The sequence below is a fragment of the Gopherus evgoodei genome, chromosome 6 (assembly GCF_007399415.2).
Source record: "Gopherus evgoodei ecotype Sinaloan lineage chromosome 6, rGopEvg1_v1.p, whole genome shotgun sequence".
Lineage (NCBI taxonomy): Eukaryota > Metazoa > Chordata > Testudines > Testudinidae > Gopherus > Gopherus evgoodei.
Genome location: NC_044327.1, coordinates 86,984,343 through 86,997,071, shown reverse-complemented (window position 1 = coordinate 86,997,071; position 12,729 = coordinate 86,984,343). Strand labels below are relative to the sequence as shown.

General features: G+C 46.2%; 1 protein-coding gene across 2 annotated transcripts in view; it reads right to left on the bottom strand.

Moving 5' to 3' along the window:
• Window positions 1–1,096: 1,096 nt before the first annotated feature.
• The window catches only part of TMEM171 (transmembrane protein 171), a 30,366-nt gene continuing 18,733 nt past the window's right edge, over window positions 1,097–12,729 (bottom strand). For both annotated transcript variants that reach the window (XM_030566792.1, XM_030566793.1), the window contains 3 exons: window positions 4,977–5,683; window positions 2,502–2,643; window positions 1,097–1,686 (listed from right to left, as the gene is read on the bottom strand). In XM_030566792.1, the coding sequence (XP_030422652.1) occupies window positions 1,497–1,686; window positions 2,502–2,643; window positions 4,977–5,604 (960 nt within the window). In that variant the 5' untranslated portion in view covers window positions 5,605–5,683 and the 3' untranslated portion in view covers window positions 1,097–1,496. The remainder of the gene's footprint in view (window positions 1,687–2,501; window positions 2,644–4,976; window positions 5,684–12,729) is intronic.

The window sequence follows — 12,729 nt, the reverse complement described above, 5'->3', positions numbered from 1 at the left end:
CAACCACGGCGCGTGCCGGGGAGCCGTCAGGCACCGGATTCTACGGCCCTCGTGGGACCGGGATCGACGGTGCCGACGTCGGCGGTGCCGGGCGAGCCATCTTAGACGAGCTGTCTAGCTGTGGTGCAGCTGGCACAGAAGCAGCAGGAGCAGTAAGCTCTACCACGGCGCGAGCCGGGGAGCTGCCAGGCACCGGATTCCATGGTCCTGGGGGACTGGAATCGACGGAGCCGAAGTCATCGGTGCCTCTGCAGGTGACGGTGCCGGATAACGCAACTTAGGCGAGCTCTCTGGCTGCGATGCAGGTGGCACGGAAGTAGCGGGAGCAGGGGGCTCAACCACGGCGCGTGCCGGGGAGCTGCCAGGCACCAGCAGGAATCGTAGACTCTCTCGACCTCGGAAGAAGGGAGCGGTGCCGAGTCGACATCGGTGCCGGCGACGGTCGGTGCCGAAAGGCCTTGGTGGTACCGGCGGGGTCCGGTGCCGAGGAGGCGCTTCTGCCCGCCGCTTGAACATCGCTCGGCGCCCAAGGTGGAGGGATAAGTGAAAGTCCGCACCTTTTTGTTCTCGGCTTAAAAGCCTTGCAAATGGGGCACTTATCTGTCAAGTGTGATTCCCTGAGGCACTTCAAACAGGAGTCATGTAGATCTCTCTTCGGCCGCGGCTTCTGGCAAGCCGGGCCCCTTTTAAAACCGGGTGAGCCATGCATGGCTCCGGCACTGGGCTCATGGAAGGGCTACTTCCTGAACCCCGCTAACTAAACTAACCATGTTAGCAAAGAAACACGTATAACCATACAAATATATATATAAAAGGGTTATAACTGCATAATTATATACGAGAAAACGAGTAGCTAGGGAAGTGGAGGTCAGCTAAGCCGCGCTCCACTGTTCCAACGACCGACACGGGCGGTAAGAAGGAACTGAGGAGCGGGTGGGCCGGCAGGAGTATATATGGAGCGCCATGGTGGCGCCACTCTAGGGGGCGACCTGCCGGCCCACTGAGTTGCTAGGGTAAAAGTTTTCCGACGAATGTGCACGCGCGGCGCGTACACCTAACTGGAATGGATATGAGCAATCACTCGAAGAAGAACTAATACTTATAAAGCCACTTTCTAATTATTTCTTTGCCATAGCTCTGAAACTAATTGATTTGAGTAGATCAAAATACACAGAAAAAAGTTTGTGTTCTAATTAGTTTCTCTGTTATAAAAGAAAGCTAAAAATAGACACTAGTCCCATAACAAAACACAATGAACATATAACGCTGTTGCAGTTCACCAAACTGTTGAGTACTGTTGTACATAACATACAGGGTTACATAATATTTCTCTAAACTCAAATTGGTAATTTATGTTTCGTTGTTTTAAGGTTACAGATGCAACCCTTACAATTTTTATTATAAAAATAAAGTTTAAAACATTAAAATTGTAGTGTACAATTCCATAGAAAAATGAACTTTAGTTCACAGTTCTTTATGGGGAGGCTCAGAAGAGGCTAAGTCATGGAGGAGCCAGAAGAATATTCAGTATTTACTATTGCTTCGTTTCCTTCATATATTGGAGGTAATTCAGATGAAAGATGCAGAGTGGGTAAGACGTCTGAAGAAGAACTGCTCCCGGGAATTGCATATAGTAGTTCACACTCTCTAACAGAAACCATTCCTTGAACATGTGCAAGTTGTGCCCTGTAAAACATTACATGTTAGTACATTCCAATCTCATTTATACACTAAGCCAAATCATACTTGAGTTTCACACATGCACACACATTGTAGGTGAAGCCGGTGTGTTCAAGCTGCCTTTTTTTTTTTTTTAAATAAACTGGTTCACTGCAAATACATATCTGTTTAATAAACAGTACCGTCTGTATAACAGTGTGGCCTTTTCACATTTCCTATAAAAGAGGTCTTTTTATATTCCTCTGACAACACTGCTTAGAGCAGAATAGCCAGTTGGGAATGGGAGAGATTTTCCCATCTCTTCTTCTTAGTTCCTTTGCCACATCTTCCCCGTCTTTTCATAATCTATCATGGCCCTACTTTCCCTTTCCTTACAATAGTTATGAGTTCTAAAACTCCAGTTACTGAAATGACAATACTTCATATTCTGAGATCCTCAGATGAAAGGTGACTTACAACTTTAATTAAGCCTCCCAAAAGCCTTTAAAGTAGTTAAATAAATAGTAGTATTCTCATTTGATAGCCAGGGAAACAGAAGCAGAGAGAGGTCTCTGGATTATTCAAGTTCACACAAGTCAGCAAGTCAAAAATAGAACCCAGGCATCCAAGTCCCTTGCTCTACCCATATCCTGATGCAATCAAGGTACGAATATTTTAAAATTAAGGTAAAATATCAGAAGGAAGACATTCAGTGAGTTACTAGAAAATTTTATAGATGTCAGGCATAAAATCAATGATTAACAGAGTGTTGTCCTAGCTACACTTCAACCCATGGGTTAAACATCACAGATTCTAGAAAATAAACAAGAAGAATGTCTTACCCATTATTTACAATACTGTGGTATGGAGGAGGATTTTCACTCATAGGCAGCTCCGTAGCAAGTGGCTTATGAGTTACAGGTGGTGACAGAGAGTCAGCAAAATAAGGTGGTGGGAGGGGTGGGAATGTCATAACAGCATCACCTAAAGAGAACAAAATTAATTAGTAACACATGGAAATTTAACTCATTTCCTGATCCTCACTGTAACCTAAGAGATATTCATACTGGTGTGGTATAGTATTTGTACTTATCTTCTTTGTAGATACAGGCACCATGTTCATGCATACTTTAACTGTTCTGACATTCCTTGGTGTAGAGTACAATGGTATGTACATATTCTGGGAGGATTTTTACAATGCAAGAGATCCATCTTACTAAAAAAAACAAACAAAAAAAAAAACAAAGCAGCCATAAAAAAAGTTTCATCGTCCTAAAGGACACAAATCCCTTTACTGTTGGCTGCAGAACCTACCAGCAGACAGGCTCATGTGTGTTCTCTAAACACAGAGCAGGAGCTATTGGCACACTTTCTGGCTGAGATTTTATACCATGCTCATCACTATGGTACACAAGTGCCTAGTTCTCCCCGCCTGCCTAAAATGTGGGTTTTATAAAGTTCTGTGCATACCTCTAACAATGCTATAAATAAAAATGTTCAATGCTCTGCTTAACAATTCATATTGATTTAATTTTTCCTTCAAATGTGCAGTATTTCCTCTGTTAAATTATCAGGAAGTTCCTTGCTTTCTATGATTTATATGTTCTCAGTGCTTATTTATACAAAGAGGTAATAACTGCACTTATACCATTACTATAACTTGACTGCCTGTTAAGGAGCATGACATGATTTTATAACTGTAGGCACAAATGGTGATTTCTGATTGTTCTGAAATTGTAATGCTCAAACCAGCGTACCTATAGTAGCATAATTAAAGAAATTTTAGATAACATTTTCATGGTTGAAGGGACAATACTAACAGAATTCATATTATAAGCAAGCAATACATGTTATGTACTAAACTGTAATTATGCAGTGCTTAATCTGAATACTAATTAGTAATAATGTTATGAAGTTGGACAATGAAGTATGGTCTCTCTTATGGTCTCTCAGAACTTTACATTTTTCAGGAGTTTTAGTTTTTTAAATGGACAGCCAACAGTCAGCTAGTTCTCATAATTAAACAGGTGCAACAATTATTTCCCCTCTGCCCACTCCACTTTTTGTGTCTTTGCCTCTTAAGTTTTCTATGTAAAACTCAATCTCTTCTTGCAATGTGTTTCAGTCTTTTGATCCATCCATCACCTCCCCAAAAATCACAGTGTTTAGGCAACACTTGTCTACCGAACATTAATATTGATGTTATTACATGAACTTGCTTTGCACACAAGTTGTTCTTTATGTTTGTTTAGTCAGCCTATTCTGAAAGTAGTGCGCTTAAGGAAGACAACAGAATTTAGATCTTTTCAAATATGTTATAGGAGAGGAAGTGATTGTTGGCTTACTAAACACACACACAAGGAGCATCTGCAGAGACAGTTCACACAGCAAATTAATACTGATGTTGAGCAGGGCATGTGTTGCCTAAATACAATGATTCAGGTAAAGTGATGGTACCAAGAGACTTGGACCCCATGATCCTACAGCAATCCACATTTTAAGTCTAGTGTTTGTATGTGATCCTACAATGATCTAGTGATCCTACAGTGTTTGTATATTTTACTTCTCTTAGAACTCTCAACATATACAAGTGTGTGTACTAGTTTTGCTTTCTCTCCTTCAAAGACTATTTTCTTAAATTGCTATTCTTCTACAACTCTCTCACTCATATACCCCGATATCTGGCGTCAGCCTCCTAGGCCTTCACCTTTTCCTATTAAGCATCAGGTTAAATAGTCCTTATGTCGGGATGATAAAGGCAGGACTTTGTGTGCAATGGACTTCAATTCCAATCAATCAGGTGGTAGTTGAGCAGCATGGTGGTTGATTTGTCACCCATTCCTTCTGACTACTAAAAATGTAGTTTACAACCTACAAACTGTATTCACCCAGAATTAAAATGGTGACACAAACAATAAAAGCAGTACCCCTGCATCTGAATCATTGGAGTCCTATTTCAGGGGACAAGAAGACAGGCCAGAATTCAAAGCTAAACTGCATTTTCAGTATAGTAATTAAAAAAGCCATGGCACCTACAATTTACAATGCCTATTCCATTCTCTGGAAAAGGGAGTAGGATTGGAACTACTTATGCCAGATAGTGTGATTTCTTCCACATTTGCCTTTGGAGGTTTCTTGTAAGTCAAAAGGCAGTTTGTCCCTGAAGAAAGATGACTGATTTAACTACACTGCGAATGTTTCCAATGTAAGGCAACTTGTTTCTCATTTGGTATGTTAAACCACACAGAATAGGAACTAGCCTACAGGTTAGTAAAACTAGCTTTCAAATGTAAAGTATATACAAATCATTTACCTACCTGCTGTAACTTGAAGTGATTCTGGACTCTGAAACTGTTCTCCATTTTCAGAAGATTCTTGGCTGAGATTTAAATTGGTTTTCTTTTTAATATGAGCTATTACGAAGAAACTTAATCCAATAAGCACAATCAAAGGACCCATGATTTGAAGAGGCAGAAATCCACAGCCTGGGAGTTCAACATCAGAAGTGCTGGTTTGATTATACTGTAGGCTGTGCCTTCCTGGACTACATCCAGGAACCCAAATGCCCAGGAAACTAATTAGCACTCCACTAGCTAAAAACAAAAACCCAAAGATAAGAAATTGGGCAAACTGACAGTTCTCTTGACAAAAAATGAGCCTGTACACCTGCTCACCTTGCATCTGTCTCTGACTTAGGTACAGCCTAGCTCTTGATTGTGCCAGTAAGACACAAACTAATCCAACAGCAACAACCACAGGCCCAGCAATCTTAAGGGCCCTGTTGCAATCATTGAAGGTTCCAGATGGGCACGTCTGTAAAATAAAGACTGAAAGCAGAAATCCAGTGCAGAGCAATGCAACTCCAAAGACAAAAAGGAAAAAAAACTTCCTATGATGTCCATTATTTTCTTCCCCACCAGGTCTGGGAACAGCAACTGCACACATTACAAAAATCTCTCTCCAGGCAAAGGAGGAAGATATCGTTTCCTGTTAGTGTTCAGAGAGGTAGAAAACTTCTGCAAACCTGTGAACACAAATATATAATTGAAATTAGAGAATATGTAGGTAACTACATTATGTACTTTTCTTCTGCACTTATTACTCAGCCTATCCAGTGGTTTAAAGCCAGTATATCCCCAAACAACTTCATTTTAGAATAAAAGCTTAATGGAAATGGACATGGGTTATAAGACAGATAAAGGGGGATCACTGACTTAATATTTATACCAAAATCAATTGTAATAGCTCAATAAATGAAATAATATAATTAAGGGAACAACAAATAATATTTATCCAATTCTAGTTAAAAGGAGGGCACTCTAGGAGGGATGTACCCTAAAAGGAAAAATCACCATGTTTCCCTCCAACCTGCAGAAGCCCCTGAGATGGAGGCTGATGAGACACACTTAGGAAGTCATAGGTATAAGAAAGGGAGCCACAATGAGAAGGGAGGGTTGGAAGAAAGTCCTGCCTTTGTGGGCAACTAGGGAACTGAACATCGCACTGAGGATTGGAGCTATCATTCAAAAGAGAGAAAGAATTGGGACAGAATGCAGGGGTGGTCCTTCTCCGCTTGCTAGAAGAGAGCCTTGACAGGAGGGAATTTTGATGGATAGAGGGCATTTACCAATAAAGCTTCAAATATATTACCTACTTAAAGCATGTGGATTTGTTGTTCCTCCTTCAGACATGTCAGCTCTTTTCCCTAAAAGTATTTCCTATCCCAGTGTAACTGAAAGAGCTAGGACACTACAGACAAATTATAGTTCTTTGAGTGCTCGTTCATGTCCATTCCAGTCAGGTGTGTGTGTGCGCCGCGTGCACGCCAGCTGGAAGATTTTTCCCTTAGCAGCATCCATAGGGTTGGCCTGAGTGCCCCCTGGAGTTGTGCCTTTGTGGCACCCAATATAGAACCCTGCCAACCCCACCCCCTCAGTTCCTTCTTACTGCCGGTGACAGCTAGCTGGAACAACTGTTGCTCTGCAAGCGCTTTTGGCATTGTTCTCTTCGCTTTTCTTTCTTAAATAGTTGTAAATAGTTTGTTAGTTATTAGTCCTAGTTAGTAGTAGTTGTTGTGACTCTTGGGGGTTCCACCCCAACAACTACATTTTCCCCCAGTTCTGGGGTATGCCCCAGTCCCCAGGATTCAAACTCTGTGAGGACTGTGTCAAGTTTATGCCGAAGAGTGACCCACACTCTTCTTGTCTACGGTGCCTCGGGGAGAGCCACCAAAAGGACAAGTGCAGGGTCTGCAAGGGTTTTTTCACCCTAGCACCCTTAAAGAGAGGGACCAAAGACTCAAGGTCTTCTTAATGGAAGTGGCACTTTGATCGCATTCCGACCTGAGGTCCGCAGAACCCAAGCCGAGCACTTCCGTGTCAGTCCAAAGTGCTCCAGTGCCAATGGTTGTGAGCCGGTGCCAAGCGAGGACTCTAAGGACTCCCAGCACCGCCATGGCTCCACACATAAGAAACCCTCTGCAGTTTGACACCATTCTAAATCCCCGGTGCCACAAAAGAAGAAAAAGCCCGATAGGAGTTGCTCTCCTACTTTAAAGATCAGCAGCATTGAAGCATATCTCGAGCCAGGTCACTTCGTCTCTCCAGCCTTCCAGGATCTCATCGACTCCTGCCCCATCTGGGGTTCAGTCAAGTCCGAACCCTCAATGGTCCCCGGAACGCCAAGGTGATCACCTCCAGCGGCATTCGAGGCAACCAGGGACCTTATATGCCTCACGGCACCATCCTCCTCCCAGAGGAGACACAAGCCCCTGATGACTGCGCAGCCTCACGTCCAATCAAGGGGCAAACCAGGAATGATGGCACGCCAATCCCTATCTCCAGCACACATCTCCCCAGCACGGCCCACCCATGCAGGGGAGCCGCACTGGTCCCTGACCTCTCGGCCCCGCTCTCTGGCGGTCCAGAGTACTGCTCCTCTGGGGTCCTCCTACTTGGAGGCCTCGGAGTTGGAGGTGGAATCCTATCACTCAGATAAGACCAGGAGCAGAAGCTCCAGATCTCACCATGACCACCAGCCCTACATTTCACCATGGCATCCGCAATGGCAACCTTCCGTGCAATGGCCCTTTTGGACATGCTGGGCGTATCACCAGAGCCAGGAATAGATCCAGGGCCCAAAGTCTAGGTCAGTGTCCTTGGCTTCCTTAGTCTCCCTGCAGGCACTGCCTGCTCCACCAGCAGGGGCGCTGCCGACACTGCTGTTGTCCCCTACAGCTCCAGTGCCGATCCGCCCATCAGTGGCACTGCTGGCAGCTGCAGCATCGGTAGCACCAGTGTTGACGATATTGGCACCACTGGAAACAACATCTTCGGCACCGTCTGCCTCGGCACTGATTTTTACGCCCCCAGCAGCCCTGGCACCACAAGCTCCAGAATACCGTGTGCGGCAAAACCCACAAGGTGCTGAAGGGAGTGAGCAGGGCCCGCTGCCAAGTCTCTCCTCCTCATCCTCCCCAGATGAAATGGTGGCAGGGACAGCAATGGCCCCAGTCCTGGAGGATATCAAGGTCCTCCAGCAGCTCCTACGTCATGCTGCCCAGAACCTGGGCATATAGGCGGAGGAGGTCATGGAGGAATCCAACTCGGTCGTTGAAATCCTTGCACCCTCCGGTCCCTCTCACATTGCCTTGCCCTTAATAAGGATGATTTCAGAGACAACAAAGACCTTATGGCAGACCCCTGCATCTCTGGCCCCTTCAGCCAAGAGGAATGAGAAGCGGTACTTTGTCCCTTCTAAGAGATACGAACACTTATACACCCACCCACCTCGACTCCCTCATAGTTGATGTGGCCAATCAGCAAGAGTGCCAGGGCTTCCAGGGACCCTCCCCTAAAAACAGAGAGGCAAAAAGATTCAACCTTTTTGGCTGCAAGGTCTATTCCACTAAGGGACTACAGCTCCGCATTGCTAATCAACAGGCCACCGTGAGAAGATACACGCACGATACCTGTTTTGTGATGGCCAAGTTTGCAGAGCTACTGCCTCAGGACTCCTGTACAGAGTTCTCTGTGCTGGTGGAGAAGGGAAATCTGGTCTCCTGAGTTTCCCTGCAGGTGGCATTCGATGCAGCGGATGCAGCTTCACGTACTATGGCAATGGGGGTTGTAATGAGAAAGGGTTCCTGGTTGCAGGTCTCTGTTTTGCTCCATGACGTCCAACAAACAATCCAGGACCTCTCCTTCAAGGGTTCGGCCATTTTCTCCAATAAGATAGATAAAAGACTCCATAGTCTAAAAGACTCAAAGGCTATCCTTAGATCTTTGGGGCTCCATACACCTGCCACCCAATGTAGGCACTTCTGGCCACAACCTCCCTCTAGGTTCTACCAGCCTTGTAGGAGGAATAGGAGCAGTAGAAGGAAGCAACACCCCTCCTCAGGCCAGGGCTCGCGCAAGCCCACGCCAGCGCCTGGCCCCGGATCACCCTTTTGAAGATGCGGTCACGGACAGTGCACCAGTAGTGCAGTTGTATCCACCTCTCTTACCTTTTCATCCCGACTATTCCCTTTCTACTGTGCATGGTCCTACATCACCTCGGACCTCTGGGTGCTCTGCACAGTAGACAGGGGATATTCTATCCAATTCTGTGCCCTTCCACCCCCTTCCCCATCCCTCTTCAGGGACTCCTCTCACAAACAACTTCTTATACAGGAAGTGCACTCGCTCTTCTTGGTAGGGGCAGTGGAAGAGGTTCCTCAGGAGCAAAGGGGCAAGGGCTTCTACTCTTGGTATTTCCTAATATCAAAAACCAAGGGTGGCCTCAGACCCATCTTGTACCTGCAGGAACTCAACAAGTTCATCAAGAAACTCAGGTTCTGCATGGTCTCTTTGGTCTCCATTATCCCCTCATTGGATCCAGGAGACGGTATGCCACCCTAAACTTGAAGGATGCGGACTTTCACATAGCGATAATTCCACCCCACAGAAGATACCTCAGGTTTGTGGTGAACAACAGCCACTATCAGTTTATTGTCCTTCTATCTGGCCTGTTAGCAGCACCTCATGTGTTCACCAAGTGCATGGCAATTGTCGTGGCGTTCCTGCACAAGTTGCAGGTACAGGTGTTCCTGTACCTCGACGACTGGCTGATCAAAGGCCACTCCAGACCTGAAGGGGAAGAGCAGGTCGGCTTCATAAGAAGGATGTTTGTTGAACTGGGTCTCCTTCTAAATGAGGCCAAATCGACACTGCCTCTGGTGTAGAGGATTACAGTTTATAGGGGCAGTGCTAGACTCGACTTGAGCCAGGGTATACCTCCCAGAAGCCAGATTTTGGTCAGTGGGCAACAACATATGAGGCTTCAGGCAGTTCCTCACCACCACAGCAAGGGACTGCCTGAAATTTCTGGGGCATATGGCCGCTTGTACCTATGTAGTACGGCATGCCAGACTCAGGCTTCACCTGCTCCAGTCATGGCTAGCATCAGTATATTGACCAACTCGGGACGCTTTGAACAGCATCGTAACCCTGCCTCACCCAATACTAGACTCCCTCTGGTGTGGCTCGACCCACAGTTAGTATGTGCGGGAGTCCCCTTCACCAGCCCCCAGCCATCCTTCTCATTAAAGACAGATGCATCAGATCTGGGATGCGGGGCACATTTTGGAGACCTCAGGTCACAAGGCCTCTGGTCTCAGGCAGAGCTCGCTCTGCATATCAATGTCAGAGAACTGAGAGTGGTGCGCCTGGCATGCCAGGCTTTCAGAGTCCATATATCAGGGAGATGTGTATCAGTCCTCACGGACAACACCACGGCAATGTTTTATATCAACAAACAGGGGGGCACGCTCATCTCCCCTGTGTCAGGAAGTCCTCATGGTGTGAGACTTCTGTGTCGAGCACTCAGTACACCTGCAAATATCATATCTCCCTGGGATACAGAACGAGCTGGTGGACAGTCTCAGACACTCTTTTTATGGCCATGAGTGGTCCCTCCTGCCGGACACAGTGAGATCCATCTTCCAACACTGGGGCTTTCCCCAAATTGACCAGTTTCTACACGATGCAACAGGAAATGTCAGCTATTCTGCTCCTTCCTGAATCACGGCCTAGGTTCCATCGCAGATAGGTCCCTACTTCCATGGGGAGGCCGTCTCCTATACACGTTCCCACTGGTTCCTCTCATTCACAAAGTGCTCCTCAAGATCCACAGGGACCGAGCCCTAGTGATATTGATAGGTCCAGCCTGGCTACACCAGCAGTGGTTCACATCGCTCCTGAAAATGTCTGTGGCAACTCCAGTCACCCTACCACTTGTCCTGGACCTAATCACGCAGGATCACGGCTGCTTCCACCACCTGAACCTCAAGTCGCTTCACCTCACAGCATGGAAGCTCCATGGCTGAACGCAGTGGAGCAGTCCTGCTCTGATCAAGTCAGGCAAGTTCTTCTTGGCAGTTGAAAGCCTTCCACAAGAGCGACGTACCTTGTCAAGTGGAGCTGGTTCTCCATCTGGTTGGAGCAGCACCGTCAGTCTCCAACGCTCGCCTCGGTGACATTTATACTGGACTACTTCCTCCATCTGAAGCAGCAGGCACTGTCCCTGTCATGGACAAGGGTTCACTTGGCCGCCATCTCCACCTTCCATCTGGGCACAGATGGCTACTCAGTTTTCAGGAATCCAGTGGTCAGCCATTTCCTTAAAGGTCTCGACAGACTCTACCTGCAAGTACAACAACCTATGCCGACTTGGGACCTTAAGCTAGTCCAGGGGTCGGCAACCTTTCAGAAGTGGTATGCCGAGTCTTCATTTATTCACTCTAAGGTTTCGCGTGCCAGTAATACATTTGAATGTTTTTAGAAGTTCTCTTTCTATAAATCTATAATATATAACTAAACTATTGTTGTATGCAAAGTAAATAAGATTTTAAAAATGTTTAAGAGCTTCATATAAAATTAAATTAAAATGCAGAGCCCTCCGGACTGGTGGGAAGACCTAGGCAGTGTGAGTGCCATTGAAAATCAGCTTGCATGTTGCCTTTGGCACACGTGCCATAGGTTGCCTACCCCTGAGCTAGTCCACCATTTGAGCCACTGGCAACGTTCTCCCTGCTTTATCTCTCATACAAGGTGGCGTTTCTGGTGGCGATAACCTCAGGTTGGAGAGTGTTGGAGCTCAGGGCTCTTACATCAGAGCCCCCTTACATTGTATTCCACAAGGACAAGGTTGAGCTCAGACATCACCCAGCTTTTCTCCCTAAGGCTGCCTCCCAGTTTCACATCAACAAGGACATCTTCCTCCCAGTATTCTACCCTATGCCGCACTCCAGCGGCATGGAGCAGAGGCATCATTCATTGGATGTCCGCAGGACACTAGCCTTCTATATTGAGAGAATGAAGCCGTTCTGAAAGTCTGTCCAGTTATTCATAGTGGTGACAGATAGAATGAAAGGCCTCCCTGTCTTATCGCAATGTATCTCATTGTGGATTGTTTCATGCATTCAGGAGTGTTACAACTTAGCAAAGATGCCCACTCCGTCAATCATTGCGCACTCCACCAGGACGCAGGCCTCTTCAGCAGCATTACTGGTACAAGTCCCGACACCGGAAATCTGCAGGGCAGCAACATGGTCCTCTGTACACACTTTCACCATGCACTACAGGCCAGAGCCGACGCAAACTTTGGAAGAGCTGTGCTCCAATCAGTGGATGACTCTGACCCCACTTTCTGAACTTTGGCTTATGAGTCACCTGATTGGAATGGACATGAACAAGCACTTGAAGAAGAAGAAACAGTTACTCACCTTCTAGTAATTGTTGTTCTTCGAGATATGCTGTTCATGTCCATTCCAATACCCAGCCTCCTACTCCTCTGTTGGTGCAGTGGGCAAGAAGAAACTGAGAAGGTAGGGGGTCGGCAGGGCCCTATATTGAACGCCATAAAGGTATGGCTCCAGGGGGTGCCCAGGCCGACCCTACGGATGCTGTTAAGGGAAAAATCTTGCAGCTGGTGTGCATGCAATGCACACACACCTGATTGAATGAACATAAACATGTGATAAGCATAAGACCAAAGAAAAGCAAAGGGACTGAGACTTTGAATGTTTCC